Source organism: Ovis canadensis, chromosome 4 (assembly GCF_042477335.2).
Source record: "Ovis canadensis isolate MfBH-ARS-UI-01 breed Bighorn chromosome 4, ARS-UI_OviCan_v2, whole genome shotgun sequence".
In the NCBI taxonomy this organism is placed as follows: domain Eukaryota; kingdom Metazoa; phylum Chordata; class Mammalia; order Artiodactyla; family Bovidae; genus Ovis; species Ovis canadensis.
Genome location: NC_091248.1, coordinates 69,443,602 through 69,466,535, shown reverse-complemented (window position 1 = coordinate 69,466,535; position 22,934 = coordinate 69,443,602). Strand labels below are relative to the sequence as shown.

The window sequence follows — 22,934 nt, the reverse complement described above, 5'->3', positions numbered from 1 at the left end:
TATATACAAGTGTTAGTCATTGAATTTACCTTTATATGTTAATAAACAGATTACCTTTTCTCTCTGAAGATCAGTGTTACCTTCTCTATGAAAGAAGTTCCTGTTAAAAAGAAATCACCCAAATGGGCTCCCTCAGTGTGACTCTGTCCCTTATTTCTGACCAAGCCAAAAGCATCAAATTATTTATTGATGCCTCCTCCCTGAGGATTAGCTGTTTGGGGTATCAAAGGAAGTGCTCTGCTGGAGAACAAACCACAAGATTTTGCATACTTTGAATGAAGTCGCTCAGTCGTGTCCGACTCTTTGTGACCCCAGGGACTATAGCCTACCAGCCTCCTCCCTCCATGGGATTCTCCAGGCAAGAGTCATTTAATAAATAGTTGTTGAAATTAATTGTATAGTAATATTTTTATTATACCTATGTGACTAAAATGATTAGTTCCATTATTTCACATAGCCATAGCTAATAGCAGCAACCAGTCACTGGTATATTGGATATTCATTTCTCCATCACAAGATCTCCTTGTCTGCCTATTTGACTTTTTAAAATTTGAGTTATCATTTAACAACTTGGTAACTGTATAATGACTATCACCAATGATTAGTTGTTTATTCTCTTAAAGCACCTTGGGGAATAATTTATTATTTTATAGTGAGGAAAGTTAAAAATTTACTTGAAGACAAAAAAAATACCGAGTAGTTCATTTGTAAATCTTTTTTTAATTATTACCATTTAATGCTTTATAGGTACAAATTCATTCTGAAGCAATGCTTGTGGAACTTTTCATTTAAATTTCCAGCTCTGAATAATAGTTGACGTCAAAGTTGTTCAACTGTGTTATACAATCTTCCTTTAAAAGAGAAAAAATATTGCTTAAAGAAAGGCCATCCCCCAAATTTTGTAAAACTGAAAGATCATCTCTTAATTGCTTCGGTCTTTGTCAAATTTGGCTTACAAATGCCCGGACTTTGTAGGTATGCAGGAGATAAAACGTATATATGTGTATTGTTATTCAGGTACACAATGTGTTTCTTCAACTTAAATCTACGCTTGGATGTTGTTCTTAAAAATATGAACTTAAAGTTGAAAGATTTGATTTATCAGAATGTGCTGATAAGTGATACAGTGGTAAACGCAAATTTCATAGTCAATATTCAAAGACCAAAAAGAGTCCTCTGTCATTGTCCACGTTTTATCTATTTTTAAAAACCACAGAGGGAAAAATACGCTCAGGGAAAAAAATGAAGCTTTACTGCAAAAGAAATGAATGCAAGAAATGGCACTTTAAGTAGTGAAGAGACATGAAGCATTGAAACTTCATAGCCTGCTAAGGAGCAACAGCTGTACCTAATTTCAACTTGACGTGCTTCAGATCTCATATTCATATAGGTATTTAATGATCCAAATATAATGGTCCTATATAGAATAATTACTTATATGAAGGAGCAAACTTCATACGCATTCCTTTTTAAATGATCCTTCAAGAGAAAAACTGCACTGGCTCTTTGAACAATGAATAGTCTCTTTCACCAATCCAAATGTTTGGGGCTAAATAGCTTATCTTTTAAGAGAGAGTAATGATAGTGCTGAGGTTACTTCTTTTTGACAGACTCTTTTTGTCTTCCCCCTTCCCAGGATAGCCAGTACAATGCAAAAAGGTAGAATGCCAGGCCAATCATTAGGTCATACTGATAGATGGTTACAAGAAATATCAGAAACAAAAGGAAGTAAGGTACTTTAGAGTTGATGTATTTTGAAAGCAGAGATTCACTTTGAGATTGACTTTCCTGGGCAGGGAGACTATCAGAAGCAGGGCTGTCAGATTCCTTGTCGCCTGAAGAGTACAGTGATTGTCCAGAGTTTATTAATCCTTCATTTTCGTGCCTTACCCCTTCTATGTTCTCAGAAGCTTCACTGATTAAAATCGTTGGCCGTAGAGGTTTCTCCACACTGTGTTCCCCTTGTTTGACAATCTGGCCTATACATCTTTCCTTTGTACTATCTGATGTCACTATTCCTGAACTTTTGGAAACTTCTTCCAGTGGAGATGCAGGATGAGAGTGCTTTTCAGTACCCTGGATTTCACTTGTTGGATTACAATTAAATTCTGATTTAGAAGAAATAGATTGGAGAGGCATGGTAGTAACTGCATGATCTATAGTAGTGGCCTGTTCATCAGAGGACACTGAACTTTTAGCATGGTGATTGGAAACCTGAGAGCCATTCTGAGAAGTTCTATTAGCGTCTGAGTTTAAAGAAGAATGAATAGTGACATCTGTAATTGTTTTCTTTGATAATTCTTGGACCCGCTCGGGATCTCTATTTTCTGGAAATATTTTTTTGTCTGTTGGTAACATTCCCAAATGTAAACCTAGTTTTGAGGCTGCTTTTTGATTGTCTGTAATGACCTGTGAGGATTCTTCTACAGATGTTGTATTCCCAGTGACACATTTCTTCCTGTCATGTGTCTTCCCAGGGTTGTGCATAGCTATGGTTTCTTCCTTCTCCTTTTCATCTACGTGTACATTACAAATACCTGAACATGACTCCTTTTCAAAATCGTTGTCATAGATTACACCTACTGTATCTCGTTGACAAAGGGTATCATGTGAATCATCATTTCTCCCTTCATGTGGATCAAACGCTGTTTCCTTTACTTCGATGGGCCTGTCACTTTGTGCTGTCTCTTGAGGTAGCTCAGCAATTATTGCTTTTTCTCTAGCAGACATGCATTCTAGAGTACTTTCCGATGTTGTCTTAATTATATAAGCTGTACCTGCTTCTGCTTTCTTAGTAATACCATGATCAGCTAGAGAAGACAGTTCACAGCTTGCTGTTTCTTGGCAGGTAAACAATTCTTCTGTAAGATTAGCTTTCAAGCTCCTTGTATCATCTCTTTTCCCCCACATGTCTTCACAATCTGCTTTTTCTATGGACTGCTCTGTTATAGTTGTCTTACTCCCTCTTGCTCTTTCCTGACTTTCCAGAACATTCCAACTTTGTTTATGCTGTGTGTTCTTATTCTGATCTTCAGGATTAATCCAAACTGATTTTTCTTCTTCAGCTTGGAAAAGGTACTTATTCCTCAAAACATTTCCATTTCTTGGTGAACCAGCTTGACCAGGCATCCCTCCTAGAGTAGTGACTTTGCTAGCCAAGAGATCACAGTCTGAGGTTGCTGACACAGTTTCCTCCAGGCTTAGATTTGTCCTTGGTGAATGAAACGTATCTGCTCTGATTGACTGGTCATGAGTTGCAGTGTCTTTACTCGGCAGAGCAGTTAGGTCTCTGTTACTGGCTCCCATCCCTTCCACACTTATTTCAGAGTGGCTCGTCTTTCTTTCTTGGTCATGTAAGACTGATTGAAAACATTTGCTTTGTTTTTCATTAACACCTAAGAATATTCTTTGCTCCTCCTCCTCATTCTTACCATTGCCATAATCTTTCTTGGAAGATCCTTTTTCTGTCAATTTTTCTGAATGGAAATCCAAGTGAAAGTCACCTCTTAAACATTCCCAGTCTTTTACTGCAATTTCTTTAGCTTCTCCTTCAGGTTTTTTGTTAAGGTTGTCTGCCATTAGTTGGTCTGCAGAGGGACAAGACATTTGCACTCTGCCTCTCACTTTGGCTGGATTAGCATTATCATCCAGTTCTTTGCTGCCACTATATAACTGTACTACTTCATCACTGCTAGTATTTCCCAGTGACAGCTTGACTTCTCCTGTATCTGAAGTAAATTCTTCTGAAGGTGGGTAAGTGTGCTCATTTCCTGAGAAATATTTTTCCTTGTGGTAAAAATCTCCCTTTAAGGATCTTTCTGCCGATGAACTTGAAGACAAAGGCCTTTTAAACAAGTCAGTGTATACATCATCATGGACTTGCTTCTTCTCTAATCTCTCAGCGTTATTTGGAAAATTAACTGTATTCTTTTCATCTCCAGAAGCAGTACTTCTTAGCAAGTGTTGGTTTATCTTAAGGGGTAAAAACCACAAAAATAATGATTTTTATTGTTTTTAAATTTACAAAACAAGTTAGATAGGATTCATTAACTTGGCTAGTGATTATCTGGTAGATTTCCTCAATTCATTTCATTTGTAGATTTTGCACAAATTCTGAAAGATGAATGTTTGGGGGAGATTCTTCTAGGCTATGACTTAGGAATGAGATTAATAAGAAAAGGGGCCAAAATTAATAACTCTCCTTCCCAGCTTCCAAATATCACATTGTATTATTCAACTATTCTTGCTTGTCATTGCACTTTCTCCTGACTTAGGATATACACATTGATAGCTCCATGCGGATCAATTAGAGAGCAGCTTCCTGGATGCCCCTTGCTGCATTTACACTTGCTGTAGGTGCCCCTATTATAGTTTCTCTTATTAATATGTTTTCTGCAAAGCCTCTGCAAACTATTAATAGCAAAACGTCACTCAAAGAAAAGTGAGGGAGTTAATGTCTCTGCAAATTCTGTTTTAATGACCCTCTGCCAACTGGTACTCAAATGTATTTGAGCTCTTCAGTGATGCCAACTGTCAGGATTTAACAGTGAGATGCCTGTGTTTTTTTTCTCCTCATAACTGACATTTGCATGATCTCAATAATTATATGCAAATCTTACGTTTTCCCCTTCTTCTCACATAAGGCTCATGTTACTTGTCAACTGCACAGCTGTCTTGTAAGCCAATGCCTGTGGGTTCCACAGATTTGGTTGTATTTCCATCTATTATAGAGCTTCATTGTTTTATGCATTAACGTCAGCATGGAGCAAATTAGCATCTAAATTACAGCTCCCTGTTCATTTATTGGACGTACAATCTCAGTAACTTCTAAACAAACTTTATATTTGCGCCTGCTCATTGTAATGAGGTGTATTGGTGAAGTATGTGATTTTTCAGAGTCCTTTCATTATATTCTGTGGTTTGAAAAAAAATGGCTGTGTTAACTTTCAGCTGGTGAGAATTCACACAGTGGGTGACAACTTTGTAGTTTCTTAAAGTTGGAGCAAAGTAAATTGCATACTTTAGTGATGCAGCTTCCATATCGCTATAGAAAGGGTAGAATGTGTGGGGAAAGAGATGAGCTCTATTTCTTTTCTGTTTCAGCACTGACACTTGAAGAGGCAAATGTCATTTTAATCTTCGATGATTATGAATCCATGTATCCTAATGATATGAGCTCCAACCAAATACAGTAAAGGATAAATTGCATTATGTGACTCATTTACTCCTATTTCTTCCTTTGTGATAAAAATGCTATTTAAACCATCCCCCTAAAAGTCCCAAATAGATTGAATGTTCACAAAGTGTGAAATTTATGATAACAAATTTAATACTAAATTGTACAGTTCTAAATTTGTTTCCTGTTTTAAAATTATGATGCAAGCTATTTTATCCTCATTTGGTAATTTAATACTTTCCAATGATATAGAACTTAGAGATTCTCACAAAGATGGAAGTAAGTTAAAAAAAAAAAAAAGCTGCTAAATGCAAGAATCAGACTTGTAGAGCTGGACAGAACCCTAACAATCATCCAGTCCAGCCCTCTCATTTTACAGACGAGTTTATAAGTGTACACTTGTCACAAAGATTAGAAATGCACATCAGGATAGCGCTACCTCTCCTGTAATTCCTACAAACTGTTACTCAGAGCCGCTGGTAAAGAGATAAGAAATGAATGTCATTAATTTGCCACTGCAGAGACCTGAAGTAACATACTGAAATCAAATCACTAGCCTTGTTGATGAAGCCAGAGACGCAAAGACAGAATAGGCTATGCTTTCACATTTGCAAATTATATTAGTTGAAGCTGTTGAAAAGCAGACATTGCAGCATCTTTGAAGCGTAAATGGATTCATCTTCTCTAATACCTTGGCAGCCAGAATACTTACCATCGGCTCTAATTCTTTTTCATTACATTCATCCTGTTCCCTGTTTACATCTTTTACGTTTTGATTACTGGTTTCCAAATCTTCCTTGTCCTCATGAGAACAAACAATTGTTGGGACATAGATATCTGAAAAGTTAAGATAATTGTACCTATGTAAGATTGTTCCAGTTGTAGGCTTTAACAAAAGAAATATATTCTGTTTAAAAATTAAGGAAATATTACCTGTAACCTTTGAATTCTCAAAGTTATTCTCATCTGATGTTACCGATGATTCTTCTTTACTGTTAAATTTACAACAAAATGTTATGCTTTTTCAGGAACTATAAATGTATAGCATTTTTATTATAGGAAATTCAAATGAGTTACAAGTTAAAAAAATATTATTTAACTTTTCACATTTTCTTGCATTACTTTGTATGTTTTTTCATTAAAACAATTTCTTAGAATGATGCAATAATGTATATTAGTTGTAGAAAAATGTAAAAATTATTTACAAAATACCATAATTCTAAATAAAATTATTCTACTCATAGTAAAACACACAGCCAAAGGAAAAATATATATAAATCTAGATTATCCCATAATTTTCACTTTGAAAGTCCAAATATTTCTCTCTTGTTTTAAATGATGAAGTTTTATGAACTGACAGTCTGTTGTGGTCATTGAAATTACTTTCTAATGTTCCAATTATTAATTTTTTGTGTTCCTTTTTACTCAAAATTCTTTCAGTTGAACTGACATAATATTAACTCTCTCTCTCCAGAAAAGGAGAAAACAAATTTAATAGAAACTAAAATGCAGCTAAATTTATACACAGTTTAAAGACTTCATGTGCGTATTGCCAAAGGCCAGTTTTACAGCCAAGACTTTGGCCATTCATATGGAAGCATATTTTTTTTCTTTAAAATAATTCAGATTATACTTGCTTTTCTCTCATATTCTGCATACTTTTTGAGAAAGCTAAATACTTTTTCCTTTCAAATGTATTCTGTTTATAGGTGTATTTGTGGAATTATAAGAATTTAGATTTGCCCACGACAATAGCAAGAAAATAGTTAGTGAAAAGCTCACTATGTATATAGTTATGTCACAAGTCAGTCTGTCAGAAATGATTGGACCAATATTCACATTTTCTTGTACTGTCTCAGCTGAATTTTCTCCTACTGACTTTTCTCAATGATTTTTCTGCAATAAAAGAAATCCAGAGAGTTCACAATGACTGGTGAATTTGTATAATAGAACCTAGTTTTCATTGCATGGACAGTGTTGATCCAAATCCCCAGAGGGCTAATCTTGTTTTGACAAATCACAAGAAAATTACAAATTCTTCCATCTTGACCATGTAAGAAGTAATTCAGCTTTGTATACATTTATGATGCTCAATTTTAGCTTTGCCAAAACTATTTGCTACCTTGCAGTGGGCCCAGAAATGAAAATAATGTTTTTACATAGACAATTTCATTAGAAAATATTATACTACCATAAGTGATACTGTTTTAATATATAATCTATATTGTTTATCAGGCCTATAATTATACAGAGATTCATTTTTGTGAACTCCAACTGCAAGTTAACACATTTTTCTTTCTCTATGTCCAGAAAATCTATGTACTCTTAAAAATATATAAACCATTAAACAGCATTTAAGTATTCTTTCTTTATCTTTCATCTGATAACAATATTGAAAATCTCCTTTGTAGAGGAAAATATCATTAAAGCTTTATTTTTTGCCTAAACAAAATGTTACTAATCATCTTTCTTATTAAATTCTTTAGAATGCTTAAATTTTTAAAATAATTTCATCAAAAGGAAAGGAACTTGCTTTTAACTCACTGTGAGGACAAATAGGTATCAAACTGGGTATTACTATTTTGATATCTTACAAAACCATTTGATATCTTACAAAAACATTACATACAGACAGAAATATAGGAGGGAAATCTTAGATTTATAGGTTAAAAACAAGAAAAAGAATCCAAAATAGATGAAATTTAAGTATTATATCAAATATTTGTTTAAAAGACTAATAGAAAATGTGTTAAACTCCTACAGGGAAAAGAATATAATTGTATCATAAGTATTAAAGACCTAGAAAATATTGATTGCAGATTTTTGGATCGCAGCCATTCTGACTGGTGTGAAGTGGTACCTCATTGTGGTTTTGATTTGCATTTCTCTAATAATGAGTGATGTTGAGCATCTTTTCATGTGTTTGTTAGCCATCTGTATGTCTTCTTTGGAGAAATGTCTATTTAGTTCTTTGGCCCATTTTTTGATTGGGTCGTTTATTTTTCTGGAATTGAGCTGCATAAGTTGCTTGTATATTTTTGAGATTAGTTGTTTGTCAGTTGCTTCATTTGCTATTATTTTCTCCCATTCAGAAGGCTGTCTTTTCACCTTGCTTATAGTTTCCTTTGTTGTGCAGAAGCTTTTAATTTTAATTAGATCCCATTTGTTTATTTTTGCTTTTATTTCCAGAATTCTGGGAGGTGGATCGTAGAGGATCCTGCTGTGATTTATGTCTGAGAGTGTTTTGCCTAACACATATATATGGAATTTAGGAAGATGGCAATGACGACCCTGTATGCAAGACAGGGAAAGAGACACAGATGTGTATAACGGACTTTTGGACTCAGAGGGAGAGGGAGAGGGTGGGATGATTTGGGAGAATGACATTCTAACATGTATACTATCATGTGAATTGAATCGCCAGTCTATGTCTGACGCAGGATGCAGCATGCTTGGGGCTGGTGCATGGGGATGACCCAGAAAGTTGTTATGGGGAGGGAGGTGGGAGGGGGGTTCATGTTTGGGAATGCATGTAAGAATTAAAGATTTTAAAATTTAAAAAATAAAAAACTAAAATTAAAAAAAAAAAAAGACCTAGAAAATATTGAGAGATATACCATGTTCATAGATAGGAAAATTATGAAGATAGTATCTCCAAATTTGATCTACAAATTCACCTCTAACCAACATTTCAAAACATGTTTTCACAAAATTTGAAGATATGATTCTAAAGAGAAGAATAAAAGACTAAAAATAGCTGTTCTACTTCTGAGAAATAGTAGAGGAAGCACCTCTATTTAGTTTCAGTACTTCTTATGAGGATATAGTCATTAAAACAATTATATTGGCACTGAGACAGGAAAGTATTGAGAGCTTAGAAACAGATCCACACATATCTAGAACTTTGGTATTTGATAAAAGTAGCATGTCAGACATCAGTGAAATAAGGGACTTCTCAGTAAAAGGAGATAGGGAAAATGACTACCCGCAGGGGAAAAAAGTGAAATTAGCACAACAAATATTCAATAATCAATTCCAGATGGATTAAGATTTTATATGTCAAAAACCTTGAAATTCTTAGTAGAATATATGAACATTTTTCAGACCTCAGAGTAGAAAATGTTTTCTTAAAGAAGGAAAAAAACACTATAAAAAAAAAGATTATCAGTTTAGCTCTATCAAAATTTAAAACTTCTGTTCATTGAAAGACCTCCTTATAACAGAAAAATATAACTAAACTGGGAGAAGATCCTTACATTATACAGCATCAACACAAAATAAATGTCAAGAAATATAAAGAACTTCTACAATTCAATAAAAAAGCACAAACATTTCAATAGAATCAGGGGAGAGGGGCAGACATTTCACAGGAGAGAAAATGCTCATAGTCAATAAGCATATAAAGGATGGTCCGCATTATTAAAAACCAGAGAAATGCAAATCAAGACCACAAGGAGATGCTATTTTATACTTATTCAATTGATAAAACTGACCATCAATTTTATCAGTTGATAGTTGATCGTCATCAACTACATAAAATTGAACCAATCCAAATGTTTATCAATGGAAGATTGGATGCAAAACTTGGTATACCACAAGAGAAATATATATAGCACTCAAAATTGATTCAAAATACACAGAGACACACAATAATATGGATAAATCTTAGCAACACATAATATTAAATGAACAGTGCTAAAACATTGCATCAGAGTAGGTTCTTTTTTATTGCGCTAAAAGCTATTGAAATAATCTAAATATATTTATTAAGGAATACATAGGATATAATTCATGTAAACAAGAAAGCTTGATTTTCAAGATTATGATTACATAAAAGTGGGGTGAGTCAGAGGAAAGGAATGAGGAAATGATAAGTTGTTTTGTTTTACAGGTGTTTATTGTATCATTTAAAATATCATTTAAATTGTTAAGTTCTAGTTTCAGGTAATGTATTCAGACAAATGGATTGCTCTCTGGTCTAAATTACAGGGTGTGTATAGATAAAATCCCACTCCAAAACCCAAAGTATCTGTTATATGACCAATTACATTTAAAGGGTTTAATTAAAACAACTTTGGAAAATTTGAAAATAAAGGCAAAGAACTTTATGGTTGATGATGATAGGCCCCAGAACTATATACAGTCATGGTAGAAATGAAATATGTTAGAGAAAATTTCTAGTCTCCCCTTTATATTCTGAGTCTGTTTTTAAAAAAATTATTTATTTATTTTAATTGGAGGATAATTACTTTACAATATTTTGGTGATTTTTGCCATACATCGCCTTGAATCAGCCACAGGCATACACGTGTCCCCCTATCCTGGACACCCCTTCTACCTCCCTCCTCAGCCCATCCCTCTGGGTTGTCCCAGAGCACCGGCTTTGAGGGCCCTGCTTCATGCATTGAACTTACACTGGTTTTCTGTTTTACATATGGTAACATATATGTTTTAATGCTATTCTCTCAAATCATCTCATCCTCACCTTCTCCCACATAATCCAAAAGTCTGTTCTTTACATCGGTGTCTCTTTTGCTGCCTTACATATAGGATCATCATTACCATCTTTCTAAATTCCATATATATGCATTAATATACTGTATTGATGTTTCTCTTTCTGTTTAATAGACTCCAGTTTCATCCCCCTCATTAGAACAGACTCAAAAGTGTTCCTTTTTATAGCTGACTAATATTCCATTGTGTATATGTGCCACAGCTTCCTTATCCATTTGTCTGCTAATGGACATCTAGATTGCTTCCATGTCCTAGCTATTGTAAACAGTGGTGTGGTGAACACTGTAGTGTCTCTTTCAGCTCTAGTTTCTTTGGTGTATATGCCCAGCAGTGGGATTGCTGAATCATATGGCAGTTCTATTTCATTTTTTAAGGAATCTCTGCACTGTTCTCCAAGTGGCTGTACCAGTTTGCATTCTAACAAACAGTGTAAGAGGGTTCCCTTTTCTTCACACCCTCTCCAGCACTTATTGTTTGTAGACTTTTTGACGGCAGCCATTCTGACCAGCGTGAGATGATACCTCATTGTGGTTTTGGTTTGCACTTCTCTAATAATGAGAGGTGTTGAGCATCTTTTCATGTGTTTGTTAGCCATCTGTATGTCTTCTTTGGAGAAATGTCTTTTAGTTCTTTGACCTACTTTTGGTTGGGTTGTTCATTTTTCTGGTATTGAACTGCATGACCTGCTTGTATATTTTGGAGAATTAATTCTTCGTCAGTAGTTTCATTTGCTATTATTTTTTTTCTGTTCTGAAGGCTGCCTTTTCACCTTGCTTATAGTTTCCTTCATTGTGCAAGAGATTTTACGTTTAATTAGGTCCCGTTTGTTTATTATTTTCATTACTCTGGGAAATGGGTCATAGAAGTTCTTGCTGTGATTTATGTCAGAGAGTGTTCTGCCTATGTTTTCCTATAAGAGTTTTACAGTTTCTGGTCTTACATTTAGATCTTTAATCCATTTTGAGTTTATTCTTGTGTATGGTGCTAGAAAGAGTTCTAGTTTGAATCTTTTACACATGGTGGACCAGTTTTCCCAGCACCACTTGTTAAAGAGATTTTCTTTTCCCTGAGTCCTTTTTGAGCAGGAGAGTTTCTTACTGGCCTTCCTAGTGGTTAACAGTGTCTGACATTGTGCTGAATAAATGCAGTGTCTTTTCTACTCTTCCTTTCTGTCTACCTCTTATCAGCATTATCGTAACATTGTTCTTCTTTTCTTTCCTCGGTGCATGGGGATGACCCAGAGAGATGTTATGGGGAGGGAGGTGGGAGGGGGGTTCATGTTTGGGAATGCATGTAAGAATTAAAGATTTTAAAATTAAAAATAAATTAAAAAAAAAAGTTAGTGTCATAAATAAAGCATGCATATTTTTGTGTCTTATAATGTTTGAAGTACCTCTCCCTCCAAAGTTAAAAGGCAAAGTTTTTAACTATGGGCTTAAATAATTAAAAATTTTTAAATCTAGTATAAATTTAGAAATTAAAAAGTCAAAAAGATATGTCATTTGTGGAGGGATACTTCATTGCTAGTGTACCTTAAATATATACTGTAGTCAGTCATTACTATCATTTAATCAAAGACAGGTCATTGTTGAGAACCCACTTTATGCCCTAAGTTCTAATAAACACTGGGAAATCTATATGTCATACATTTTAATAAACACTGAGAAATCCAAGATGAATTATATATGCATATATACAATTACCTCAAGGAAGCTCTAATGTAATGATAGAAATAGATATATCAGCAAGCAATTATGATAATGTGATAAATTTTATAATAAATAATGGGATATGATATTTTCCAGAGAACAAAGAACAGAAATGAGGAGAGCACTCAGTTGGAGGAATCAGGGAATTTTTCACAAAGGAAAATTCATGTTTATGGGAAATAGGACTTCCTCAACTAGAGAAAAAAGATAAAGTCATTCCAGGCAGAAAAAATTAGAAGCGGTCAAATAATTAAAGGTAAGAAAGCACAAAAAGATGAGAACCGTCCAGAAACAAAGAGATGTTCAGAGGGTTTGGGCTGTGTTTTGTGTTTTTTTCTTTAATGCCAAGAATAGTACCAGGGTTAGTTTGAGTCAGCTTTAAAGGACTTAGCATGCCAGGAAAAGTGGGACTGAATGTCTGAATTCTTTATTTACTTTTAAATCAATGCTTGAGAAGGGGTGGCAGTGACAAGGGGGCAATGGAGGAGTTAAATGGGGAGAGACAGGGTAGGTTTTACATTTAGGGACCAATCTCTGGAAGTACCCTTAAGGATCTCTCTTTAGGAGAGCCTGAATAGGATAAGCCATAGTGAAGCAGGAAGGTAAGTCATGAGACTCCTGCAGTACTTCAGGCACAAATGATGATAAAGGTGATGGCAATTAGGAGGGTGAAGAGGAATCAAATTTGTAGCATCAGTGTGATTTGTTGATTGATTCCTTGGATATAGGGTTTCCCTGGTGTCACAGAGGGTGAAAAATCTGCCTTCAGTGTGGGAGACCCATGTTCGATCCCTGAGCCAGCAGATCTCCTGGAGAAGGGAATGGCTACCCACTCCAGTATTCTTGCCTGGAGAATTCCTTGGACAGAGGAGCCTGACAAGTTACAGTTCATAGGATTGCCGAGTCGGCCACGTTAAGCAGCTAATACACACATACTTGCCTGGATGTAGATTTTAAAGATGCCTTCTTTCTGCCTAACCTTGGTTGTATTCATGAGATTTAGAAATCAAGTATTGCCCTTTCCAAGATCTAAGCAAGGGAGAATTAAGTCAGTGGTCATCTGTGGCTCCTGTCCTATAAATCAGCAGTCTTGAATTAGTCTGCTGGCTGATTTCTGATGTCTTCCAGGCTGGGTAATCTGCTTCTCGAGTGCTCATGTCGACACTTTCCAGCCTTCCTTTCTACTCTCGGGTATGTGTGCCTGAACAGTGCATCAGTAGGTTATGCCTAGTCTCCTGGCTTTTATTTTAGTCAGTTCATAGCGAAAAAGAGCAGAAAGACCTGGATTCAAATCTGTCTTTCCTGTTACTTACAAGTTACTAAGTCACTTACTAGCCATGCAACCTCCAACAAGCCTTAACCTCAACACAACACTTAACCTGTGTATCATTTTTTTCCAATTATTGCCTAGTCCTTATACACAGGGCAATTATTTAACATAATTCTCAATATGCAGAAATGTTTAATAAATGCATTATTATTATTATTATCACTATTGTTATTATCATTATTAGTGACATGTAGTAAATACCGTGCTGATTACTAGTTCTCCACTGCTGCAGTAACCAATTCCCGTGCTTCTCCTTTTACTTGCAATTATCTATATATTTTTTAAGGTTTACTTCATTCTCTCTTGTCTTTAATCCACAAGTTACCTTTTTTCCCATAAGTTACTTTCAAGTGTAAAACTGGCAGCCCATGATAACATACTTGCTTAGTTTTTTTTTTTAAAAATAGACCTTTACTATCAGAAGGCCACCCTCCAAAGAAAGATCACTAGATCATCAGTGAAAGTACCTTTCTATTTAAAAATGTCTTCACCAAATACAGTTTGCATGGGAATGCTAATTCACACTCTCTATTATTACCCAACTGATTTATTCAGTGTCAGAATCTATGCACCCTGTTAATATTCCTGCAGTTTCTAGGTATGTGGCACTTAGGCTTTTAGAGTTATGGTTAATTTTAACACTGCCAAAATGTAATAGTTTTAGTATAAGTAGTAATATCATTTTTCCTGAGTTTCTGTAATGCTATTGTGCTAAAAGCTCATATATCTCTTAAAATGTGAGTGAAACCTGTTCCACACAATCTGTCTAATGTGATGGAATTACCCAGCCAGTCAGGGTAAATGTCAGGATTAGGTTGTAGTTATAGAAGTGTAACTCTGTTCCAAGAGGAATCAAAGAGTTGGCATAAAAAAAGGATCATTTCCAAAATGAGTCATGAATGTTGCATTTGTGTCTCTTTAACAACTCTGCTTGAAAGTACTCAGCATTGACTAAAGATAACCAACTTGGAATTCTTAGGCATCACCTCTTTTTCTGATAAAGCAGCTAAAAAGTCAATATTGAACTCCTCAAAAAGTATGTTAAGTCTGCCCTCTTTGTTCAAAGCTGGTGCTCTCATTTGATTTCCTTTACCTTCCTTCCCTAAAGGAAGAAAGGAAAATAAATGAATGGAGAGCTTGTAAGTTAGAAATAATATGTGCCTCATTTAAGAGTTTTTAAAAGACGCTTAAGAAGAATTATTTAATATTAGAATTGGTGTTGCTAAGTAGATACTTATACTGAAAAGGCTTCCCTGAAATAAATAATTATGTATTATATGTTGTTTATTTTCATAGTCTTATTGTGATATTTCTCTAAAAATGGACTTTCTTATGTTCTAACATTTTACAGCCATTTATGATTTGGAGGAGGGAGGAGAGCAGAAACTTGTACTTAATGAGAAGTGAAGTTCATAATACATTAACCAACTACAAGGGCTCAGTATTTAATCCTTTGGTGTTAAAACACTAGTAGTCTTCTTTTGATCAGGAATAAAACTGAAAACAGAAAAGAAATATTTGATCAAAAGAAAGACAATTAGAGCAATAAATGTCTAATTGTGAACAAAAGTACACCCGTGGTGGATTCCTGTCAATGTGTGGCAAAACCAATACAGTATTGTAAAGTAAAATAAAGTAAAAATAAAAATTTTAAAAAAAAGTGTCTAAGGAAAAAAAGTTTAAAGGCACAATGCCAGAAGGAGTTCAGGATGAAAACATGCATTAGAATTCAGTTCCTTGATGATAATGCTGGAAAGGAAAACAAAATGAAGACACTTCTGCATCAATAAAGGATTGAATGAAGGAAAAATAATCTCAAAGAGAAAACATAAACATTTTTAAATGACTTTGTATTTCCTTAAGATGCTGAATCTGGGGACTAATAATTAATATGCTGAAGAACATGGTTTTTGTGGGCATCACATTCCTTATCTTCAAAGTGAAAGCTCCGGATTAGATTAGGGATATCAAATACAATACTCTCACGCTGGCCTCCCTCTCTAGCATCCATGGCAAGCACTGATAACAGATCAAGGGGTTTCCTTGCTGAGTCCAGACTGAGCCTGGTGACCGTTCTCTATGCAGCCTGGCAGCCACTACCTATCAACTCCTTTATTGTTCAAAATAGAAAAAATTTGCCTTTCTCAGTTTTGATATTAAATAGTATGCCTTCTGCTTTAAGATTACATATTTATATAACTAATAGCACCCCATAAATATAATTTTGAAATATGATTTGGAATTTTTAAAAATTTATTGTCAAAAGACATATAAATGCTAGAAGGATCAATAGAAATAACTATTAACATTGCAATACAAAGATAAATTCTCAATTAAATCTTATAGTTAGCATTTCAAATTTAATACCTACAGAAATCCTACCACTACAATTTGTCAACTAGTCTTGTAGTACTTATAATGTAGATTATACAATAATTTGTTCCCCCATTATTTTACTATGTCCAGATAAAACTTCTCAAATAATGAAAAAACATTACCAATATCTACAAGTGATTGGGATGAGCAAATATATTGTGTAACATATATGATATAAGTTAATTTATTACTTTTAAAATGTAAGCATAAGCCATTGCAAACCATAAGACCCTTGAGTAAACTCTAGTGAATTGCTTAAGTATTGGTAACTAAGTATATACTACCACATTAGTGACCAGATGGTTTTATTGAGTCACTTTCCTGTTTCCCATAAAGCTGAATTGCTATGTTCCCCCAAATCTTCTCTATTTCTTCTACTAAATTTAGCACATTGCCTATTGCTTCAGTCCTTGATCTTGAAAACATACTGACAATAATGGTGTCATGCCTTTTTGATGCAAGAAATTTCAATAGCAGAGAAAGAAGCAGCTGAAAAACATAACCTGTTGAAGAATTCTTTGGTAAGTTTCTTTTCCAAAGTTGCCTTATTTCCTAATTCTGTTTTCTCCCAAGGATTGCTATTTTCAAATCTTTTGTCATATCAAAGTGGTGGGTACTATTTTTTTCTTGCTCACCCCATCCCATAGGAATTAGAGTGAAAAAACTATTTGGATTTAATTCTGTGATGAAATCTGGGCATCATGTGCAATTTTGTAGAGATGAGATCTCCTTAGAGTGTCTTCTAAAGGAATACAAAAATGTGAGAATCTAGTCTGTAATTAAGTCAAATCTTGGAAGTTCAGATGTGAACAACAAAAATATTGTAGGTTGCTTTGGGAGCAATATAATTACAACCAGAATCCATGAATTTTAAATGGGGAAAAAAAAAAAAAACCTGGCCCGAAGGACTATTCTGCCACAATCTGCCAATTATATTCTAGCAAGAGAGAAATTTAAATGTTTTTAAGTGATGGAGGAAAAACCAGAGAATGTATATCAGAGAGATACCGGAAAAAATTCTTAAATTTATTGGGTCTAAAGTCCTTATTTTACCTCAGCTCTTAATGGAAGTAATTGTCGTCCACGGATGACAAAAAATTAATGATTGCCCAGCTGAGACTCTTACTACTTTAGAATTCTGACATTCTGATTTTCCATGTTCCCCTACAAAGTGATTTCTAAGAACTTTATACTTCGTCTATCTTTCAAATATTATCAGAGAATTAATATCTGTTTTTTCCTAAGGATACTTTCTCAGGCTTTATTTATTACTGATTTGTTTATGGTTGTGTAAAATGTCATCACAGAGCCATGACTGTGAGCCAACTAATTGCAATTAAGGAACTCCTGATTAAACCTGTTTTCTCTGTGAAATCTACATATAAGTATCACTAAGATACTTGGTTTGTTCAATACTGAGCTTTGACATCCAAGCTGTACAGAACTTGTGTTACTTATTGCTTTGAAAACTGTTTTAAGAAAAAGGCAATTTAAAATGTAAATTGATATTCCCAGTGTGTATGTGGAAAGGTTGTATCTGGAAGGGCTCAGAGCAGGAAGGAAAACGAAGGAGCAGGAGACTTCCAGGCTGTGAAATCAAATCTTTCGGAAGTGACACCTCACCTCCCAAAAGGATCTGCTGCCCAACTTAGGGTGGCAGCCACTTCCCTGAGCATCTGTGCCCTGTATTGTTTCCAAGATAGTATAGTTTGCATGTGATTGTTCTTTTCTTTTTAATGGGGGGCAAAGTGGCAAGCTTCTACAACTCTTCCCCTAGCCTTTGTCCCATTCCTGTCTCTTGAGAGTTTCAAGCATATATCAATACTTTTCCCTTTATCTGTAGAGTAAATCAGGGGAAATGATGTGTAATTCAATATAAGTACCAATAGAGCAGTTCTACAGTATTTCATATAGGAGATTATACCTTTTATGTTTGTAAAAAAATCACCAGATATCTTAAATATAATAATTCAGTTCAGTTCAGTCACTCAGTCATGTATGACTCTGCGACCTCATAGACTACAGCATCCCAGTCTTCCCTGTCCATCACCAACTACCAGAGCATGCTGAAACTCATGTCCATTGAGTTGGTGATGCCATCCAACCATGTCATCTTCTTTCATCCCCTTCTCCTCCTGCCTTCAATCTTTCCCAGCATCAGGGTCTCTTCCAATGAGTCAGTTCTTCACATCAGGCCAAAGTATTGGAGCTTCAGCTTCGGTATCAATCCTTCCAATGAATATTCAGGACTGATTTCCTATAGGATTGACTGGTTTGATCTCCTTGCAGTCCAAGGGATTTTCGAGAGTCTTCTCCAACACCACAGTTCAAAAGCATCATTTCTTCAGCACTCAGCTTTATTTACGGTCCAACTCTCGCATCCATACATGACCACCGGAAAAAACATAGCTTTCACTAGACAGACTTTGTCAGCAAAGTAATGTCTCTGCTTTTCTCCCAAGGAGCAAGTGCCTTTTAATTTCATGGCTGCAGTCACCATCTGCAGTGACTTTGGAGCCCAAGAAAGTAAATTCTGTCACTGTTTCCATTTGTTTCTCCATCTGTTTGCCATGAAGTGATGGGACCGGATGCCATGATCTTAGTTTTTTGAATGTTGAGTTTTACTTTTTCACTCTCCTCTTTCACTTCATCAAGAGGCCCTTAGTTCCTCTTCACTTTCTGCCATAAGAGTGGTGTCATCTGCATGTATGAGGTTATTGATATTTCTCCTGGCAATCTTGATTCCAGCTTGTGCTTCATCCGGCCCGGCATTTCATATATAATAATATAATAATTAGGACCAACAAAAGTCAGAGCAAGCCAAATCAAGTTAGAAATATTAAAGTACTGTCTTCCTGTGATTACTTTTAACTAAATGTTAAATTTATAAGTTATGAAATTTTTTTTTTAGATCCTAGGACCATTTATTTATTGTCTTATTTTTTCTCTTAATTGAAAATTCATTTTTATTTTAAAATTCTATATCTTAGCAGTTTCTGCTTTTTAGTTTTATAGTTTTAGTAAGTGTTTAGTAATCTTTATGATATGAAATCCATTGAAATTCATTTCCATTTTCAAGAAATTCAGTTTCACAAACATTTTTAAACTAGCTATTCTACTTATGCTAATCATAGCATAAATTGATATATCAGTGAAAAGAGAAATATGATAAATTAGATTGGATGGTTTCTGTTAGAATCCAAATAATAATGCTATTATCAAACTGGATTTGTATGTAATTGCTTTTGAAAAGTTTTGTAGGCAGACTCAGAAAGTCTTAAGGTATTATTTCTAAATTTAATGCTTTTGTGAACTTACATCCCATTAAAATCATCTTAATGCACCTTTTTGTCAATTCTTCACAATAGATTACAAAAGGAAGGGAGAAGAAGGTACATTTAAAAAGCAAATGAAAAAGAACTCAATGGAAGTCTATGAGGCTACCTGTTGATGAGCCTGGAAGGGAGTCATTAATATGCAGATCATTGACATGATGGGCCATAATGACTCCTCCAGGGACTCTCAGTCTATTGTGTCAGAGACTAGTTAGGGATTCATTAACATGAAGACTCGTGACTTCTTAATATGCAAATTATTAACGCAATGCACTGAGGCATACTCACAAATGTCCACATCTTCTGTTATAGGTTTGCTTTGCCAGTCCTTCACCCACACCTTTTGTCAACTAGTATTTTCTTTCTTTTGTCCTCTGGCAGATTTTTTTCACAAAAGATTCTACTCTCCCGTGGAATCTACCACGTCACTTTCAAAGCCCTCCTCCCCTTCAAGCCCACCTTTCTTTGATTTAAGGCAGGTTTATATAAACAAACCAGTTGCACATTTTGACTAAATCAATCAAAATTCAGCACAAAATCTGATTTGATATTTTTCTGTAATATCAAATTGGTCTTTGGCTAAAGGCAGAACAATGTGAACAAAACACTAGCTTTTAAAAAGTGAAACTCTGAAACAAATAGTGTAGCCAACAGTTGAATAATTTGCTCTAAAGGTGGATGGGGAAAGAGGAGCAGAGTAGAAACAAGAAAAAGAGAGCAGAGAAAGGCCATGAAAGAGGACACAAGAAAAAGAGTGCAATTAAGTAAGCCGAGTAAGTGTTTGTGCCAATGTAACACATGAGTGAAGAAATGGATTTGAATTGCTCAGTGTCTGGCATACAGCAAGCAATCAATAAGTATTAGCTATTATTATTACATCAACACTTTACACTTTGCAAAAAAGATGAAATTAATATCTGCATTCCCTGTTGAAACAATAAGAAAAATGTTATAGAGTGAAAGCTGTTCAGTTCTTGAATTAACATACTATGAAGAAGGAAATCAAACTTATATTCCTATTCCCACAACAGAATTAGCTATAGAAGTCATGGAAAGGTATTCAAGTATCTTTTAAAGCTTATACACATACCATGTATGGGAAATACAGTTTTTCTTCTGGGACTTTATATGCTAACCTATATTCATTTTCTTCTCATTTTATTCTAGCTTTATCTAAAAAGCAAAATAAGCTTTTACTACTGTTTCTCTACTAAATTTTAGAAGAAACAGACCCTTATTTCTAAACTTATAAACCCTAAATTCTGCAGTGCAGCTCAGAAATCAAGATCTGTTTATCATAAAATATTCGTATCTCTACACAAAATTAGTAATATATTTTTTAAGGTAACAGCTTTATTGAACTAAAATCTACATATCACAAAATCTACCCATTTTAAATGTTTAATTCAGATTTGTTCAATTTACAGAATTGTGCAGTTACCACCCAAATCTAATTTTAGAACATTTCCAGAACCCCTCAAAAGGATGTGACTATTAGAATCACTCTTTCCTCCTCTCCCCAGTCCTAGGCAACCACTAATCTTATTTCTGTCTTAATATATTTGCCTGCTCTGCACTTTTCATACTAAAGAGAATCATGCAATATGTGTTTTTTGCTTCTTCCCTGTTTTATGGAGGAAAATGTTTTTGAGGTTCATCAGTGTTGTCGGATGCATCAATACTTCATTTTTTATTGGTGAATAGAATTCCATTGTATAGATACACTGACTTTATTTATGCATTCACCAGTTGATAGGTATTTGAGTTGTTTCCACCTTTTGGCTCTTGTAGACAGTGCTTCTGTGAACAATTTATATAGTGCTTGGATGGACATGTGTCTTCATTTCCCCTGGTTAGATACCTAGAGGTGAAATGGCTGGGTTTATGATAATCCTATAATTTCAGTTTCTCCACATTCTCACCAAACACTTATTATTATCTCTTTTATTGATTGTTGTCATTATAGTGGGCGTAAAGTGGCATCTCGTTATGGTTTTGATTTGCATTTCATAGTAACTGGGTTTCCCCTGTGGCTCAGCTGGTAGAATCCACCTACAATGTGGGAGACTTGGGTTTGATCCCTGGGTTGGGAAGATTCCCTGGAGGAGGGAAAGGTTACCCACTCCAGTATTCTGGCCTGGAAAATTCCATGGAGTACAGTCCATAGGGTTGCAAAGAGCTGGACATGACTGAGTGACTTTCACTTCACTTACTTCATAGTAGCTAATGATGTTGAGTTCTTGTTCATGCTCTTTGTTATTCAATTGCTAAGTTGTGTTCAACTCTTTTGCTACCCCACAGACTGCAGCTTATTGATCATTACTGTATCTTCTCCAGAGAAATGTCTATTTAAATCCTTTGCTCATTTCAGATTAGGCTGTCTTTTATTATTGATCTGTAAGAGTTCTTCTGGGTAAGACATTTATTAGATAGATGATTTGTAAGTTTTTTCTCCAATTTTCACTATCCTGACTGTGTCTTTTGGAGTGCAGAGTGCTTAACTTTGATAATGTCCAAGCAGTAGAATTTTTAAATTAGCTTTAAGATCATTGCTAACTTGCTGATACACTACATAGAATCTATTTGATTAAAATTCTTTAAATAGTAAGCAATATTATTTTTAAAATAAATAGTCTCTATAAGTGTTATCACATGCAATTATCTACATCTCATATTCTTATTCATGTTAATTTCAATACTGTGATGCTAGAAAACATACACTAGTTATTGGTCCTAGCTAATTTCTAGACTGGAGTAGATGTAAGCAGATTCAGCAATGATGCAAACAAACCTACAGGTTCAAGAAAAGAAATCCAGCTGATTTAAGAAGCTAGAGTACAAACACCATATTATTCCTCTGGTGCCTTTCACTGGAGGAGATGGAGCAGGCAGGAGGAGCTCATCTGTGCCGAGATGATTCTCTCAGTTGAAAGCTTTTGGATCCCTGATTAAGTAAAGTGATATACATTACCAGGGAATCCTGAGAAGATGAAGTGTGAAGGGTTCAGTAAGATAGACTATGATTAGAAGAGCAGTATGAGGTTTGGGAAGGACAAGACGAGAACCAATATGAACTAAAAGACAAAGAACAGATGACTGAAGAAGTTGGGACACAGGCTGGAATTGCTGAAGGTGTCAGACACAAGAGCGAAATCCTGTAGGGATGCGGTTATGCTGCCAAAGATGGGGATCTCTGCCACACTTTTAACATGATGGCACAGGGCTTTACACTTAACGTTCTGAAGAATACAGCTATCGAGTGGCTTTAAAAGGATTCTGTCCTTCTACATTATTATAAATTAGATTGGAAATCAGGCTAAGTCAGAATAATGTTGGACAAAATTTAATGTTTATTCATTCAACAAATAGTTAACTTGTGCTAGGCATCATGCTAGATCATGCTAGAAATTAAACCACTAGCACAAGCTGTGATTGAATCAACTCTGCCTTCATAGAGCTTACAGTCTGAAGAATGATAAATGAAAACTGGCCAT

The 22,934-nt window shown here is 34.9% G+C and overlaps 1 protein-coding gene across 1 annotated transcript in view; it reads right to left on the bottom strand.

The window, feature by feature from the left end:
- Nucleotides 1-700: 700 nt before the first annotated feature.
- The window catches only part of PPP1R3A (protein phosphatase 1 regulatory subunit 3A), a 40,870-nt gene continuing 18,636 nt past the window's right edge, over nt 701-22,934 (bottom strand). Inside the window, exons 2-4 of the mRNA XM_069587987.1 lie at nt 6,110-6,168; nt 5,889-6,013; nt 701-3,972 (exon numbers count right to left, since the gene is read on the bottom strand). Coding sequence (XP_069444088.1) covers nt 1,594-3,972; nt 5,889-6,013; nt 6,110-6,168 — 2,563 coding nt within the window. The 3' untranslated portion in view covers nt 701-1,593. The remainder of the gene's footprint in view (nt 3,973-5,888; nt 6,014-6,109; nt 6,169-22,934) is intronic.